The following is an 18992-nucleotide window of genomic DNA, read 5'->3' on the forward strand; positions in this document are numbered from 1 at the left end:
CAAGTGCAAAGCTCTGGCCTGAAGCCAGAAGTACGTACCTGTGCGAGCGCTGAGTCAAACCAGAAAGCTCTTTCCCTTTGTCTCTCTCCAAATATCTGTCTCTCACAAAGAAGGAGTGGAACAAAATGGCTGCCACTTATAATGCAGGAGCAGTCCCCTTTAATTAGCGTCCCCCGCACCCCGCAGCGACTGGGAACCGTTCCCCTCTACCAGTCGCTGGGGGCGCCAGGCGCACAGAAGGGCGGCGCCACAGAAGTTCCGGTTCGGGGCGCACCAAGGGCGTTGCACCATTGAATGACGTCAGGATCTGCGCGCGCAGCTGAGCGGGCGCTGCGGTTTTGTGCCGCCGCTAAATCTTGAGTGAAGTTCGCGAGAGGCGCAGATCGCGCCGCGCCCGGGCGCTAGCCGCTTAGCGCCCCACGTCTCCTGCTCCTAAGGTGCTAGCGGCTGGCGCTAACAACTGAATTTCTAGGCCTAAATGTTTTATTGGTTATGCTTGAATCTCTCCAATCAGATTCCCACCCCTGCTGTAGCACTGAAACAGCCCGAAACCAAGTCACAAATGACATCCTCTGTGACCGTGCTATGGTGTAGTATCCCTTCTCATCCTTCTCAACTTCTCTGCAGCCTTTTGAAATGGTCGACCACACCATCGTCCTCTAACACCTCTCCTCAGTTGCACAACTCAATGGGTTTGCCCTTCCTTGGTTCGCATCTTACTTATCAAATCGTAGTCACAGCATCTCCAGCAATGGCTTCCCTTTCTACCCCTGCACTGTTATATCCAGAATTCCCAAAGGATCTATCCTTTGCCCCCTTCTCAGCCACATGCTGCCCCTAGGCGACATCAATCATAAACTTAGGGTCAGCTTCCACATGTCCACTGACGACACCCAACTCTCTTTATCCAAGTCCTGCTCATCAATCATCCCTGTCCTCGCTGAACTACATTCGCTCCAAAACCCTGGAACTCCCTACCTAACAGCATTGTGGGAGTAGCTTCATCACATGGACTGCAATGGTTCAAGAAGAAGGCCCACCGCCACCTTCATAAGGGCAACTAAGGATGGGCAATAAATGATGGTCTTGACAGTGATGCCATATCCTGAAAATTAATTTTTTTAAGCCATGCCTTCAGCCATCTAGGCCCTAGGGAATTCCCACCGTAAACCTCTGTGCCTCACCGCCTTTAGGACCATCCTTAAAATTCAGCTTTTTGATGAAGCTACTGGTCACCCCTAATATCTCCTTCTTTGGCTTGATATCTATTTTTGCCTGACTACACCTCTGTGAAGTGCTTTGGACATTTTCCTATGTTAAAGGCGCTAATTAAATGCAAGTAGTTGTTGTATTTATTAAATAAATCTGGACTAAAAAGCTAGTATCAGTAATGGTGACCATGAAACTATCGGATTGTCGTAAAAACCCATCTGGTTCACCAATGTCCTTTAGGAAAGAAAATCTGCCATCCTTACCCCGACTGGCCTATATGTGACTCCAGACCCACAGCAATGTGGTTGACTCTTAACTGCTTTCTGAAATGGCCTAGCAAGACACTCAGTTGTAACAAACTGCTACAAGAAACAATAAAAAGAATAAAACCGGACAGATCACCCGGCCTCGACCTCGGCACCGGCTTCGGATACGACAACAGCACACCCAGCCCAGTCGATCCTGCAAAGTCCTCCTCACTAACATCTTGGGACTTGTGCCAAAATTGGGAGAGCTGTCCCACAGACTAGTCAAGCAACAGCCTGACATAGTCATACTCACAGAATCATACCTTTCAGCCAATGTCCCAGACTCCTCCATCACCATCCCTGGGTATTGTCCAGTCCCACTGGCAGGACAGGACAGACCTGCCAGAGATGGTGGCACAGTGGTATACAGTCAAGAGGGAGTGGCCCTGGGAGTCCTCAACATTGACTCCTGACCCCATGAAGTCTCATGGCTTCAGGTCAAACATGGGCAAGGAAACCTCCTGCTGATTACCACCTACCGGCCTCCCTCAGTTGATCAATCCTCCATGTTGAACACCACTTGGAAGAAGCACTGAGGGTAGCAAGGGCACAGAATGCACTCTGGGTGGGGGACTTCAATGTCCATCACCAAAAGTGGCTCGGTAGCACCACTACTGACCGAGCTGGCCGAGTCCTGAAGTTGCCAGACTGGGCCTGCAGTAGGTGCCAGACAGCAGTGAGGTTGTGAGGTGAATATTGAAGGACTCTTTGAAAGGAGGAAAAGACAGTAGCAAAAGATGCCCAGAGAGCAAAATACTGCAGATGCTGCAATTCTCAAATAAAATCAGAAAATGCTGGAAACATTCAACAGGTCAGGCAGCATCTGTCAAGAAAACACAAGTCAGTTGATATTTTGGGCGCCTGTGGCTCCTGAAGCTTGGCAGGCACCAGTGTAGTACCGAGATGTGGACAGTGAGTTTGGCTGTAGAGGACTTTCGCAGTTGGCCAAAACGGCCAACTGAGGAAGTAGTCGCGGCACAGAATGGACCCGCTGGCGAACAGCGAGTAGCGGAGGCCAGAAAAACAATCTGACGGCATTCAGCGGGTGACGCAGAGCAAATCCTGGAGGTACCTGAACAAGCCGAACTGTGGAGCAGGACACATACAGACACCGAGGGCTGGGGAGTGGCAAACGTCACAGAAGGACGAGAATCATAGGCCAAAAGTAAGTGAAGTTAAACCAGAGACTAAAAAAAAGTAAACAAAAGTAAGCAGTTTAAACAGTGGAGGAATCCTGATGGCGGCGACAGGCCCTGAGGGAGGTCAGCAAGTGGATGAAGAACGATGGCATAGAATGCAAAGAAAGTTCGAGCTCTGAAGAATTACAACTTTAAATTGGGAGAGAAAACAAATATATGCATTTGAGAAAAATTAGTCAGAGATTGCAAGAGGAGCAGTTCAGTTTTGTTTAGCAGCTATATATTCTTGGTGGTCAGACAGCGGAAAGGAAGTGGATAGATGACGAAAAACAGGACCAGGAGGTCTAGCAGCAGGGAAATGCATTAAAATATCATATAAAAGAAGTTAATAAGAAATTAAAGTAAATAGTTACACTCTCAGTATAAAATAGCACCTACAGTGTGTGGCACCAGGAATGCTATTACAGTGCCATCTATAGGTGTAACTGGTATTACAGGTTCTAGCAACGGATTTACTGTACTTAAGAAATAGGAGCAGGAATAGGCCACTTGACCCCTCGAGCCTGTTCCGCCATTCAATAAGATCATGGCTGATCTTGGGCCCACTCCCCATAACCCTTCGCTCCCTTATCTTGCAAAAAATCTGTCTATCTCCACCTTAAATGTATTTAATGACCCAGTCTCCACGGCTCTCGGGGGCAGAAAATTCCACAGATTTACGACCCTCTGAGAGAAGAAATTCCTCCTCATCTAAGTTCTAAAAGGGCGACCCTTTATTCTGAAACTATGCCCCCAAGTTCTAGATTTCCCCACAAGGGGAAACATCCCATTTACCCATAAGAGTAAGGGTCACATGAACATTTTGAATGAAACATGTGCTCCACGCACTGTATTTAATATTTAATAGATTCTCAATTGTCACAGCGTATTTTCTATCCTACTGTGGATAAGACAGACTTATACTGGATTAGGGAGAAGATATGGCATAAGGTTTAGGGATATGTATTAATTTCATAGCAATGTGATTTGATATAAAGCTACAGTGAGTTCATTGATTAGGTGTTGGCAAGAAAGCAGATTTGTTTTAACCACCAATATCCTTGTCCTAGACTGGTGAAATTTAAAACCAATAGTGTTGGTCATTTTTACTAATTGGCTGGATGTAGTGATTGGCATTGAGGATACTGCCCTCCACCATAGGGTCAGAAGTGGGGATGTTCGCTGATGATGGCACAGTGTTCAGTTCCATTTGCAACTCCTCAGATAATGAAGCAGTCCATGCCCGCATGCAGCAAGACCTGGACAACATTCAGGCTTGGGCTGATAAGTGGCAAGTAACATTCGTGCCATACAAGTGCCAAGCAATGACTATCTCCAACAAGAGAGAGTCTAACAGCCTCCCCCTGACATTACCATTGCCGAATCCCCCAACATCAACATCCTGGGGGTCACCATTGACCAGAAACTTAACTGGACCAGCCACAGAAATACTGTGGCTACAAGAGCAGGTCAGAGGCTAGGTATTCTGCAGCAAGTGTCTCACCTCCTGACTCCCCAAAGCCTTTCCACCATCAACAAGGCACAAGTCAGGAGTGTGATGGAATACTCTCTACTTGCCTGGATGAGTGCAGCTCCAACAACACTCAAGAAGCTCAACACCAGGACAAAGCATCCCACTTGATTGGCACCCCATCCACCACCTTAAACATTCACTCCCTCCACCACCGGCACACCGTGGCTGCAATGTGTGCCATCTACAAGATGCACTGCAGCAACTCACCAAGGCTTCTTCAGCAGCACCTCCCAAACCCGCGACCTCTACCACCTAGAAGGACAAGGGCAGCAGGCGCATGGGAACAGCACCACCTGCAAGTTCCTTTCCAAGTCACACACCATCCTGACTTGGAAATATATCGCCGTTCCTTCATCGTCGCTGGGTCAAAATCCTGGAACTCCCTCCCTAACAGCACTGTGTGAGTACCTTCACCACACGGACTGCAGCAGTTCAAGAAGGCGGCTCACCACCACCTTCTCGAGGGCAATTAGGGATGGGCAATAAATGCTGGCCTTGTCACTGATGCCCACATCCCATGAATGAATAAAAAAAAACATACTGGTCACACAACACTCATTACTGTTAGACTTCAGTTCCAGATACATTAGTGATCCCAGTACCACTACTGGGAGATACTTGTAGCAGAACTGTACTGGTGCTGGTACTGAAGATACCATTTTTACTTATATACTTTTACCAAGCATTAATATACATACTTCCAGTGCACCGTGCCATGTGTTCCTCTGTCACTGTTAGAAGATTTCTAACACTTTCTCCCATACATTTGCCAAAAGTCAAATATTTTTCTGTTTCTTCTCTGCCAATTGAAAGAAAAAAAATCCGTCAAGAAATATAAAGAGCCGACCAACCACGTTTAACATTTTAACATATAACATTATAATTTTGTTAAAATTCAATGGTTAAACCAAATTAATGACCTCCACTCAGCACCACCCTAGGACAGCATGACAGAGATAGACGCGGCAACTTGTGGTATACGCATCTTAATGAGTCATTTATTCAAACTTTATGGTTGGAATTTTTACCTGGAGACGCACTGAGAGTGGGGGGTGGGGGGGGGGTGGCGGTGGGGGGTGGGGGGGTAGAGCGTGGAAAGGCCGGGTTTCCCCGTACGCTGTAGAGTTTTAACTCCACAGAGTGCGTGTGATGTCAGGGATAAGTTCCCCGCCCAGAAGTCAGTCTGATTGACAGGCTGGCTTCCATTATGGGCAGGGAACGGTGGACAAGCGGCCATAACCCTAGGTAGGTGCGAACCCCGACCCCGGGGGTGAGGGCCTGACCCCTGACCCCGGGGAGGCCGACCCCTGACCCCGGGGGGGAGGTCCAATTTAAGGGGGTGTGGTGGGTTTGTATGGGGGTGGGGGGCTGATGGATTGGAGGAGGGGGCAATGGTGGGGGAGCAGGAGGAAGCACTCCTGCGCCTCCTGGCCCACAAGGATTACTCCCCGAGGCTGACCTCGCCTTGCTGCAGCTGCCGGGATTCTCGAGGCCCGGGAACCCCGGCCGGTCGCAGTAAGACCTGCAAACTACCCCCCTCCACCCCCCCCGCCCCCCAACCCACCCTACCTTTGTTATAACCAGATGTGGACTGGATGGCGTCGGGATTCAGATTTTGAACACTTTAACCTCCCATCCGATCCAACCCACCCATTTTTTGGGCTTAAAATTCCCCCCTATATGTGGCTCTTGAGGCTCCTTCGGTGCATCTGAAGTGCCCACAAAGACATGTTTTGCATGCCCCCGTTCTAAACCAGGAGAAGTTTGATGTATTCATACTTTAAAAAAAACCTTTACTTGCTTTAATCCTTATTATTCAGCTTTCAGCAAAATGGTAATTTTAGAACTGATTGCTGTCGTAACTAATTGTTGGCCAAAGAGTTTTGTACCTGGGCAGAAAAACCTACCCATCCAGCAGCCTAAACTCTGATGATGGTATAATTTCAGAGAATATCATTCCTCCAACAGCTTCGTCTTTCTCTGCGGTTCTTTTACCAGTTTTCCATTCCTGGAAGGGATTAATGATTCAACTTTATTCATTCAAAATCAGAAAATTGCGCAGTAATAAGCAAAAACCTATACAAATGTAAAAGCAGTGACCACAAGGCTGGGCCTGGTGCCAAACAGTGTGCTGCTGCAATCTTTTCAATACTGCTATTGGTTTTCTTAAATTTATATCTTTCTGGTGAATCGTTGTGCTTATGAAGGCAGTGGAATACTTTGCCATTGTTGGCACCCATTGCCATAATCGAATAGTCCTGAGTCAGATATAGCACAGGGCAGGTGCAGAGTAAATCTTCTGATCTGATACACACAAACACATTTAAATTTAGGTATTGGGAGCGGAAACAATATGGACCACTTAAGCATGATTCTCCATTCCAATTTCTCTCCTTTTTGTTGGGAGGGACTGCAGTCATCACTTCACAAATCCCCAGCTGAAACAGTTTGGATTGGGAACTGAGCAGAGTGGGATTCAAAACCTCCATGGGTCCCAGCTCTACGGCACTAAGCATTAACGTGCTATTGGTCACAACAGTGCTGGCTTTGGCCACCTTCTAATCAAATTTTCTAACCTTCTAAAAATTGAGCATCTTTCACCTACACTATTTATATGTATGTTGGCCTATTTTAGTTTGGGCTTTCATTGGTTATCCCAGTTCAGACTATCACAGGAGTTTAAGAGGAGTAAATGGGAAAGCTGTGAATCCTGTGGAATGAGTAAATGTGAAGATAAATAATCAAGGCAGAGCATGCTACTTCAGGATGTTTTTCTACTCACAGTGGGGGGTTTTTTCCTCTAAAATATTGGTTTAAGTACTCACTCACTTTTTCGTCTCTTCTTCTGATAAAGTGTTGAAAAACTTCACTCTGGGAGATAATAGGGTGACGAGATATGCGGCTTATCCAGGCCTGCAAGCCACTCATTCGACCCTGCACAAAGTCATCACTAAACCGCCCTGCAGATTGAAAGTAATAAAAAGAAAAGCTTTCAAAAGTATAGCATACGCTAACAGTTCAATAAGCAATGGATAGGTAATAAATTATTCAGAGAATCATACAGCACAGAAGGAAGCCATTCAGCCCATTTCAATTCGTATCTTCTTTATGTCTTTCCATGTAGCCCTGCAAATTTTTTCCCTTCAATTATTTATCCAATTCCCTTTTGAAAGTTACTGTTGAATCTGCTTCCACCAATCTTTCAGGTGGTGCATTCCAGATCACAACAACTCGCTGTGTAAGAAAAAATTCTCCTCATCTCCTCTCTGGTTCTTTTGCCAATTACCTTAAATCTGTGTCTTCTGGTTACCGACCCTCCTGCCAGTGGAGACAATTTCTCCCTATTTACTCTATCAAAACCCCTCATAATTTTGAACACTTCTATTAAATCTCCCCTTAACCTTCTCTGCTTTAAGGAGAACAATCCCAGCTTCTCTAGTCTTTCCACATAACTGAAGTCCTGCATCCCTGGTAGCATTCTGGTAACTCTCCTCTGTACCCTCTCCAAGGCCTTGACATCCTTCCTAAAGTGTGGTGCCCAGAATTGGCCACAATACTCCAGCTGAGGCCTAACCAGTGATTTATAAATGTTTACCATAACTTCCTTGCTTCTGTATTCTATGCCTCTATTTATAAAGCCATGGATCCCCATATGCTTTTTTAACAGCCTATAATTTGTCCCGCCACCTTCAAAGATTTGTGTACATAAACGCCCAGGCCTCTCTGCTCCTGCACCCCCACTAAAATGTACTAAATAGTTTATGTTGCCTCTCCTCATTCTTCCTTCCAAAATGCATCACTTCACACTTCCCTGCATTAAATTTCATCTGCTGTGTGTCTGCCCATTTCACTAGTCTGCCTATTTCCTCCTGACGTTTGCTACTATTTTCATCACTGTTTACTACATTATTCATCTAATTTATTCACGTATTCAAGGAATGTTTTGGGGGGGAATTTTTACAAATGCAGGAATGCTACCATTCACTACTGAGCAGAAACCTTCAGCTGTATTAACGCGGCATTGTATTTTCTAACACTGGTTTCATGCAGCGGTAATAGATTATCATCAGAAAAAATACCATGAATCCAAATATTTGGGGTGAGTTTCATTAGAATTCATTACAGTGTCATTTGATGATCTTGAAACTGATTATTCCACAGGTTACTGGCTATGTGGAAAAGCAGTTGTCCTTCAAATAAAAAGCTGGATAAATAATCTGGCTGGAGATGATTAGGTAGATAATCATTGAGATGATAAATGCTGTGCAGAACAAAGGTCCCCAAGTTGCTGAGGCTGTGAGTGGAGGAGTCTTGTCTGAGCAGGGCAACGGGCCAGTAGCTGATAGTGAAGATAGGGGATCAATTAATATTCTGGAGTTGTGTTTAAACATTTTTGGGGTTAGAGAGTAATTATGCTGAACTTTCCCTCAAGAATTTAAATGAGTGAGGAAACAAATCCATTCTAGGGCAGATTGTAGTTGGTCTATGGAAGCCCAATTTAGGTAGTTTGCTGCTTTCTACTTGAATAAATCAACACTGGATAACAGGGGGGAATTAAAATAGGTAGGGCTTTGAGACCCCATGCAGAGTGAGTAGCATTACTAAAACCTAGGATTTTTAATATCTGCCAGCATTTTCACCTTTTTGGCTAATAATATAAAACATCTATTATTACAAGAGCTGTGATAAATACAAGTGTGTAAGCTCTGCGACAGATGGAAGTTCTGACCTCCTTAATGTCGTAAGATTCCAGAGCACCATAGAAATTTACAGCACAGACGAAGGCCATTCAGCCATTTGTGTCATAACTGGCAAATTGCTAGAGTAATCCAAAACTATTCCCAAACCCCATGCTCTACCCATAGCCCTTTATATCCCTCTGCTTTAAATATTTACCCAATTTTCCCTTAAAAGCCACAACATCTCCCTGTGGCACCCTTTCCATGCTCCAACAACCATCTGTGTTAAATTTCTCCTAACCTCTCTCTTCACTCTCTTAGTGACAATTTTACATTGATGACCCCTCATCCCTTACTTAATACTTTCTATATTCCTCATGATTTTATTTGGCGTTAGTAGTCTTACTTTTATCATGTGCCTCCTTTTAAGTTACAGTTTAGTTTTAATCTCTATTTATCCATGGAACTCTATTCTTTGATGCACCCCCTGCTTGCCTTGTAGGAATTTTGTACTCTATCCATCTCATAGTTGAAGATTTCCCACTGCTGATTCATCAACCTGTCTGCAAACTTCTCTTCCCTTTTAATTTGGGCCAGATCCCTCATTATTTCACTGAAATGTGCCTTTATCTTTGACTCTTATCCTTGACTCTTATCCTTTTCGATTTTGACATTCCCCAGCATGATTGGTATGGAAAGCATGTGAGATCAAATAAAGTAACGTGTCATATTTGCCACAAAACCCTCTGTAGTAATGCCCACAACCACTGCCATAGCAACTCTAGCAAGGTGGCAGAGATTTATTTAAACATGAATGTCCACTAAATTCTCTTAAATAAAAAATAAGAAGAAAGAATGAGAAAAAAAAGAGTGAAATTAAACAGATAGATATAGAGAAGCCAATAAGGGAAAATGTGAGAGCTGGGAAAGAGAGAGAAAGATAGATAGATAGAGGGTGGAAAATAAATAAAGACATATAGAAGGAAATAAGCGAAGAGAGAGAAACTTTGTTATTTTGCCTATGAGCCGTGCCATTGGTGACCAACTAGTTCAATTGTAATTGTAAAATGTTACATTTTAATCGGTACCTTATCGTAAATTTGGTAACAGGATTTAGAATACCGAGTGATTTACTGTGGCGTAGCTCATGGATAAAAATATTTTAAAGTTTATTTACTATATTATATATGTTTATATATTTCATGCTATTCTATTTTTCAGTTGCTTGTGTTATTTTCTTATTTACCACCCTAATATCATATTTTTGAAGGGAGTTTTCTTTTGTAGCCAAAGAAACGTCAGTAGAAACTGCTGTTTGATGTTATTTTGTTGTTGTAATGAAATTCCTTGCATTGGTCACATGATTACCAGTGACCAAGGACGGATGAGACTTTCTGGTCATCTTGGGGTGAAATTGGTCTAGGCCGGTAGCGCAGAACAGGCGCTAGTGAACCGCCAGCCCGTTTTACACCCCACCTGTTTTTCTTTTGCATTGACTTCAACAGAATAGAAAATCGGACAAGGTTTAGAATCGGCTGCCAATAAGCTATTGGCCACTTCGCGCCAGTTCAATTTCACGACTATTGCCCCCATGGTTCAATTACAGCACTCAAAAATTGTCCATTGTTCAAAAGCAAAATTCAACACATTCAATTTTTAAAAAATTTAAGGAGGGATATACTTGCATTGGAGGCCGTTCTGAGAAGGTTCACGAGGTTAATTCCTGAGATGAAGGGGTTGTCTTATGAAGAAAGGTTGAGCAGGTTGGGCCTGTACTCATTGGAGTTTAGAAGAATGAGAGGTGATCTTATTGAAACATATAGGATTCTGAGGTGGCTTGACAGGGTGGATGCAGAGAGGATGTTTCCCCTCGTGGGGGAATCTAGAACTAGGGGGCATAGTTTCAGAATAAGGGGTCGCCCATTTAAAACGGAGATGAGGAGGAATTTCTTCTCTCAGAGGGTCGTGAATCTTTGGAATTCTCTTCCCCAGAGAGCTGTGGAGGCTGGGTCATTGAATATATTTAAGGTGGAGATAGACAGATTTTTGAACGATAAGGGAGTCAAGGGTTACGGGGAGCGGGCAGGGAAGTGGAGTTGAGGCCAAGACCAGATCGGCCATGATCTTACTGAATGGCGGAGCAGGCTCGAGGGGCTGAATGGCCTACTCCTGCTCCTATTTCTTATGTTCTTAAATCACACTATTGGATTTTCCACGGTGTTGCTCATGGGAAGTTGGGTGGTATACGGTTTCATAAGAACAGGAGCATTATTTCACGTAATGCATAACGTATAATTCTGTTGCAAAGGTGGATCTGTGTCCCTCTTAAGATCGTAAATTCTAATCGCTATTAAGTAAACACTACCTCCACTCAAAATTGAGTTCAATCAGCTGAGGTCAATCAAATTGGAATATGTTTGCTAGTTTCAGTCTCTAGGTATGTATGTAATGTATATGAATACTGAATACAAATTGACCTGGCAACTGGCAAATTGCCATAATTAGCGAGTGAGTGTTTTCTCCTGGTTAATTTACGATTTCTTCAATATTGTCTGGTTTTATTATCAGCGGAGGTTGATGGTGGTAGTCAACATTAAAACATAAAAATTCCACTCATAACATATTTTAGTAAATACTTACATGGAATGTCTTTTTCTGGAAGTAGAGGAATTGGGATTATTGACCCAAACTTCTCTATTAGTTGACAGTACAGCCAGTCAAAATGTTTGTATCGATGGTAAACCGATACATACGTGTCCTACAAAATGTTGACAAATTAACTTTAAAAACAGTCCGAGAGCAAAACATTTTAAGAGAAAATATGAAATAAATTTGAATAACAAATCCAGGCAAAATAGTTTGCAACGGTTCAATGCACTTTCCAAAAGTACAGCAAAACCTCTTCCCGATCACCAAATTCAACAGTCATCTGTGGTAAAGCAGACTTTTTGTGGCAGTACATTGAAGAGATTGCCACCACCAGCCTGGCACTTGAACTTATGACCTTCTGGTGGTAAGTTCGTGCTGTAGACTGCAAGTTCCAAGCAGTTTTCCAATATCTGTTGATCTGGGAAAAATCTGAAGAGGATGAAATGTTTTTAACTACCTGTCCAGAAATCAAAGATATCTGACTGACTCAGGAGGTCTAAAGGGTAGTCTAGACAATGATTCTAGCTTCTTATATTTTTGTTATTTTATATTTATACCTTTCCCTTCTTCTTCTGTCATCCTAGGCCACATACCATACCTTTGCTGAGATCAGGAGATGATTTCTTTCCAAGCCTCTGCAAATGACATTGGGCCAAAAATTGCGGTCGGAGGCGTACCTCTGGAGTACGCCTCCGACCCGTGAAAGAATTATGCACCTATCTGCTGGCGGGAGGCCGTGAAAACCTGAGGATGCGAGGCGGAGGGCAGCGTAATGGCCCACGGATCCCAGGGAGGCAGGCGGTGCAGAAGCGTACCTGGAATCACGATGGCCTGGTCCTCCAATCACAAAGCAGAATTCCATTTTAATCATTTCCAAAGGGAATCCCATAATGAGATGTAATGGAATCCCGAAATCAGATCTAATTACAATTTACAGAATTGGAATTTAATTCATAAGTAGCTTCATTCCACCAGCCTCACTCAAAATAAAAATTTTTGCTAATAATTTTAGACATCATTAAAACTCTAATCCGGGCCAATATTTGCAGAAACTCGTTTGATTCAGCATATGTGTATAATTTACGATATGAAAATGTTTCAATCATGCCAGAAAAATCCCCTTACGCTGATGCAATCAGGCCCTGCATCTGTTTGCATCAACCGTAACATTTCCGTGCGCAATTGCTGGCCAGACGTCCAACTCTGCGCCAGCAATTGCTTTTCGTGGCCTGCGCGGATGGTCTGTCAATGCGTGCGTTGACAGACCGCAAGTTCCAGATTTTCCGCACGCGCTTGAAATCCCGAACTTCCAGAGGATTTCGCCGCCATACTGACTGCAAAATCCGGGCCATTCTGTAAGTAGGAGCTAGAATGTGCCCTTAGTCTCCCCGCTATGCCAGCCCTGAAGGTGAAGCTGCAATGAAGGAACCTTGGGCAGAAACTTGTCTGCTACCAGTCTGTAGTCACAATCTAACAGACCATACCACCCACTTAATCTGCTCTCGTACTTTGGGGAGTTAGTAATAAGCTAACCTAGTCATTGGTATATGAAAACATAGCCATGAATTTAGAAGCATTTTCCACTGCTCTGTTACGCTGTGTTTAGGATGAGTTTGAGATTATAGTGTAGGAATAGTGTTTAGGATGAGTTTGAGATTATAGTGTAGGAATTACTGTGGGTGATAATAATGGATGGACATTAAAGGCGTTCGTATGATATTCTCCTGTCCATTATTTTGATGCTGGTGTTAACATTTAAAATAAACATGCTGAACATTCATCCACTGTTGCCACCAACAAACATTTCCAGCCTAATGATTTTACCAGTTCATTACGAGCTCTATCACCCACCCAAGTACATGGAATGTCACTGATACTTACATTAGGTGTAATTTGGTAAGAAATGTATTTCTTCATCCCCGAATATTTAGTTTCCACCTGGGGATTGGTTACAGTGCATTCCAGTGGTACTACTGGATACACCCAGGATGCACCATTTTCATTGAACTAAGACAAAAATAAAACAGTGTTAATTTAATTCATCTCGGATAAAAAATAATCATACAGCCAGCATAAATGAGCTAAGACTATTACAACAGTATTACAAATTACCAGTATGTATATTATTACAAAGCAACATAATAACTTATTGTATAAGCGTGCTAGAAACATTATGATAATGCTAGCAATTTAAAGGAATACTTCAGCATCATGTTCTGGTACTGGAGTTACCTTAATTTTATATCTGCCCGATTGTAATATCATTGTTTGTTTAAATAAATGGACATTTGTAAATTAAAAACGACATTATTCTCCTACTCTGTAGCCAGCCGCTTGATCAACAACAGCAATGTGCTCCCTAATTCGAGGGAACCTGAAGCACTCTATGCTGATTTCTCAGCATGAAGCCATATTGAAATCCCTTCCTTATCACTGGTGAATTTGGTCTTTGGCAAAAATCAGGCACGGTTTAAAAGTGGCTGCCGATTCATTATGACCCGTGTCGTGCTTTCACCAAAGATCAATTTCAACCCCATGGAGCCAGTTTCAAACATGATTGCAGCAGTACTATAAAGATCCCATGGCACTTTTTCCCCAAAGAAATGCAGGCAGTTCTCCCAATGTCATGGCCAACATTCATCCCTCAACCAACACCACCAAAACAAATTAACTGTTCATTCAGCTCATTGCTGTTTGTGGTCCTTGCTGCCACATCTCCCTACAAAAGAACAGTGACCAAAGCAATGAATTGGCTATGAAACACTTCGGAACATCCCGAGGATGTGGAAGGTACTGTTATATATATATATATATATTTATATATTTCTGGTCTAACCTAATTTGCATAACTATTCAGCACTTCAGCTGCAAACTCAGGTGGGTCGAGGGATGACACCACTGGTAGGAGAGGAAAATTGTGCACCAGTCAAATTTTAAAGGATGATGACGTTTAAAGGGGAATGTCTCAAGGAGGGGGACATAAATTTAGAAAGCTCTGGAGATCACTAAAAGGCATCTCAACGCATCAGCAACCTTTGCCAAGGATGAAGGATTATGAAGTGGCAGACCAGGATTGAGGTAAAGGGACCTGTAGCTGCAGGCATTAGTCTGCAGGCAAGTGAAGGTACAGCTCACCATTAGGCCTCCTCTTTGATGGCTGCGGAAGTTGAGGTGGTGCTGCCTGAGCTGCTTGTGAGGAGGGTTTCCTCTGTGCCACTCTATAGCACCATCCCATTGGTCAACATTGCAGTATGCCTGCAAGAAGGTGCAGCCAAGTTTTAGACTACTGCTGACATTTAACATATGCCCATGGCAGCAAGATGCCATGGCTCACTACCCCACCCACCTGTGCACATCACTCCATCCTGTTTTAAGATTTGAATACTGGAGAAGTGGAGGGATTTAGCGAGGGAGTTCCAAAGGGTGGGGTGAAGCAGCTGAAATCTCTCCCATCAATCTTGCAGTAAAGGTGGAGATGCACAGAAGGTTGTAGTCAGAGGGCACAGGAAGGGATGTTAGGCTGAAGGACCACTCAGCTCCAGACCTCATTACAGTCTTGGTCCAAACATGGACAAAAGAGCTGAATTCCAGAGGTGAGGTGAGAGTGACTGCCCTTGACATCAAGGCAGCATTTGACCGAGTGTGGCATCAAGGAGCCCTAGTAAAATTGAAGTCAATGGGAATCAGGGGGAAAACTCTTCACTGGCTGGAGTCATACCTAGCACAAAGGAAGATGGTTGTGGTTATTGCGGGTCAATCATCTCAGCCCCAGGACATCGCTGCAGGGGTTCCTCAGGGCAGTGTCCTAGGCCCAACCATCTTCAGCTACTTCATCAATGACCTTCCCTCCATCATAAGGTCAGAAGTGGGGATGTTTGCTGATGACTGCACAGTGTTCAGTTCCATTCACAACTCCTCAGATAATGAAGCAGTCCATGCCCGCATGCAGCAAGACTTGCACGACATTCAGGCTTGGGCTGATAAGTGACAAGTAACATCCGCGCCCCACAAGTGCCAGGCAATGACTATCTCCAACAAGAGAGAGTCTAACCATCGCTCCTTGACATTCAATGGTATAACCATTACCAAATCCCCCACCATCAACATCCTGGGGGTCACCATTGACCAGAAACTTAACTGAACCAGTCACATAAATACTGTGACTAAAAGAGCAGGTCAGAGGCTGGGTATTCTGCGGTGAGTGTCTCACCTCCTGACTCCCCAAAGCCTTTCCACCATCTACAAGGCACAAGTCAGGAGTGTGATGGAATAATCTCTGCTTGCTTGGATGAGTGCAGCTCCAACAACACTCAAAAAGCTCGACACCATCTAGGGCAAAGCAGCCCACTTGATTGGCACCCCATCCACCACCTTAAACATTCACTCCTTCCACCACCAGCGCACCGTGGCTGCAGTGTGTACCATCTACAAGATGCACTACAGCAACTCACCAAGGCTTCTTCGACAGCACCTCACAAGCCCACGGCCTCTACCACCTAGAAGGACAAGGGCAGCTGGCACATGGGAACACCATCACCTGCAAGTTCCCCTCCAAGTCACACACCATCCCGACTTGGAAATATATCCGATCCTTCATCGTCGCTGGATCAAAATCCTGGCACTCCCTCCCTAACAGCACTGTGGGAGTACTTTCACTGCATGGACTGCAGCGGTTCAAGAAGGTGGTTCACTGCCACCTTCTCAAGGGCAATTGGGGATAGGCAATAAATGCTGGCCTTGCCAGCAATGCCCACATCCTAGGAACAAATAAATATTTAAAAAAGGAGCTTGCAGGGGTAGGATGGGGAAAGACCATGGAGAGATTTGAAAAGTATTTTAAATTCAATGCATTTGGGGACAGGGAACCAGTGCAGATTGGCGAGGATGGAAGTACCGGGTGAGCAGGACTTAGTGTGGGACAGGAGCTACAGGTGTATACGGTTTGAATAAACTGGAATTGGTGGAGTGTGGCGAATAGGAGGATTTGGAGAAATTAGGTCCAGAAGTGACAGAAGCGTGGATAAGCTCTTCAACAGTGGAAGTGGAAGAAAGCAATCTGGATGTTGGATAGGATATAGGGGACTGGAGCTCTGTCCTAATCAAACAAGATGCCAATGTTTTGCACAGCCTTATTCAGCCTGAGGCAGTGACAAATGATGGAGTTACTGCCAAGAGTTTGGAGTTCATGGCAGGGACTGAAAACGATGGGGCAGAGGGATTTCAACTTCGGTCCAAAACGAGCGGGAGTCAGCAGTGTGCTCAAGGTGCTCACCCCAGGCCACAGTCAGGAGGCCAGAACCGTTTCCGGGTGCAGGCCTCATCTGAATATGTGAGCTGCGGGTTCACAATTCTTTGGGTATATCTAACCAACACTTCCATAAGCTGAGTGGTGATGACTGCTATCTAACGCCAGAAGTGACTGAAAGTAGTAGAAGTAACAACGTAAGAAAAAAAAAGTGTAACATGTCTTCAATGATGTGAACTCCTGATGGATACTAGTTGTTGCTACAGCCCACGATATCCTCCTTTTTGTAAATCGGTGATATATTGAGGAACAAAGAAGCTGTACTTCCCCTTTGAACTCATCTTAGTACTCGCTGTCCCCAAACAGTTTGATAATCTGGCACTATTTCTCAAACTTTACTCTGCACAAACTGAATGATTTGTATTACAAATTCTGTATGCTGAAGCATGTTCGAATTTAGCATCTAATTAAAAATACAAATATAATGAATAAATTCCACTTACTGCTAGTTGAATTTTTGTGGTTGTCTTTACAGTTTTTCCTTCTATGAAGGGCTCAGCTTCTGTTTTTGTAAAATGATATAATCTGCAGGTATCAGAAGAAGTGATTAATTTCTCATTAAGAACCAAACGGAAACCTGCTGCACAGTTGCGTCTAATTATAACAGCAGCTACCATTTTCATATGTACAGAAAATGAGGACAATGATCCACAAGTTGTTTCTGACTGCTATTTTTTTTTTATCATGGCACAGACACAGTGCGGAGTGTAATTACGGTGACAATTTGCGCGACTGAGTGCCCTATGCTTGAGGGTGTCTCAGAAAAAAGTGGCTACATCCTATGCCAAGTAGGAACCTAGGAACCATGGTAAAATATATAGTGGAATACATTAGCAGGGTTGCAAACAGAAGGCACTTTCAGCACATCGGCTGATTAAAGTTTTCTCAGTTACTGCAGAACAGCAATAACAACACCTTGTACTTATATAAGCGCCTTTAATGTAGTAAAAATGTCCAAAAGCACTTCACAGGAGCGTTATCAGACAAAATTTGACACCGAGCTGTATAAAGAGATATTAGGACAGGTGACTAAAAGCTTGGTCAAAGAGGTCGGTTTTAAAGGAGGAGAGGGGTTTAGAAACATAGAAAAATAGGAGCAGGAGTCGGCCATTCAGCCGTTCGAGCCTGCTCCACCATTCAATATGATCATGGCTGATCCTCTATCTCAATACCATATTCCTGCTCTCTCCCCATACCCCTTGATGCCTTTTGTGTCTAGAAATCTATCTCCTTTTTAAATATATTCAGTGACTTGGCCGCCACAGCCTTCTGTGGTAGAGAATTCCAAAGATTCACCACCCTCTGAGTGAAGAAATTTCTCTTCATCTCAGTCCTAAATGTTCTACCCCTTATCCTGAGACTGTGACTCCTTGTTCTAGACCCCCCAGCCAGGGGAAACATCCTCCCTGCATCCAGTCTGTCTAGCCCTGTCAGAATTTTATACATTTCATTGAGATCCCCTCTCATTCTTCTAAACTCTAGTGAATACAGGCCTAGTCGACCCAATCTCTCCTCATACGACAGTCCTGACATCCCAGGAATCAGTCTGGTGAACCTTCGCTGCACTCCCTCTATGGCAAGTATATCCTTTCTTAGGTAAGGAGACCAAAACTGCACACACTACTCCAGGTGTGGTCTCACCTGGAGTAGGGAGGGAGGGAATTCCAGAGCTTAGTGCCTAGGCAGCTGAAGACACAGCCACCAATGGTGGAGCAATGAAAATCGGGGATGCACAAGGGGCCAGAATTAGAGGAGCGCAGAGATCTCAGAGGGTTGTGTAATGTATGTAATGTATATATACCTTAAGGGAGAGAACTACTTTTTACAGCTCCTGTATACTGTAGTACCGGCAGTGACCACACCTGTATATAAACCCTGAGTAGTGATCTGTACAGTTAGTTCTAGAGTAACCCTCATTCAGTAAACACCTGTTGAATCGTTCCCTGCAGTCTGATTATTGAAGGACACAACATTAAGATACACAGATATAACAGGTTGTAGGGCTGGAGGAGGTTACAGAGATAGGGCGGGGTGAGGCCATGGTGGGATTTGAAAACACAGGATGAGAACCACTATATTTATCTCCTTTCACTCACACAATAAGTGCTCAGGTAGTCTTCCTTCTTC

At 44.0% G+C, this 18992-nt stretch overlaps 1 protein-coding gene across 1 annotated transcript in view; it reads right to left on the minus strand.

Annotated features, from left to right (window-relative positions):
* LOC147107770 (sorting nexin-9-like) overlaps positions 1–18992 on the minus strand; it is a 113755-nt gene that overhangs the window by 58679 nt on the left and 36084 nt on the right. The window contains exons 7-12 of the mRNA XM_086007069.1: positions 17309–17390; positions 13442–13567; positions 11552–11669; positions 7062–7192; positions 6140–6240; positions 4931–5031 (exon numbers count right to left, since the gene is read on the minus strand). Of these exons, the coding sequence (XP_085863195.1) occupies positions 4931–5031; positions 6140–6240; positions 7062–7192; positions 11552–11669; positions 13442–13567; positions 17309–17390 (659 nt within the window). The remainder of the gene's footprint in view (positions 1–4930; positions 5032–6139; positions 6241–7061; positions 7193–11551; positions 11670–13441; positions 13568–17308; positions 17391–18992) is intronic.

The sequence above is a fragment of the Somniosus microcephalus genome, chromosome 14 (assembly GCF_052327205.1).
Source record: "Somniosus microcephalus isolate GS21.2 chromosome 14, FLI_Smic_1.0, whole genome shotgun sequence".
In the NCBI taxonomy this organism is placed as follows: domain Eukaryota; kingdom Metazoa; phylum Chordata; class Chondrichthyes; order Squaliformes; family Somniosidae; genus Somniosus; species Somniosus microcephalus.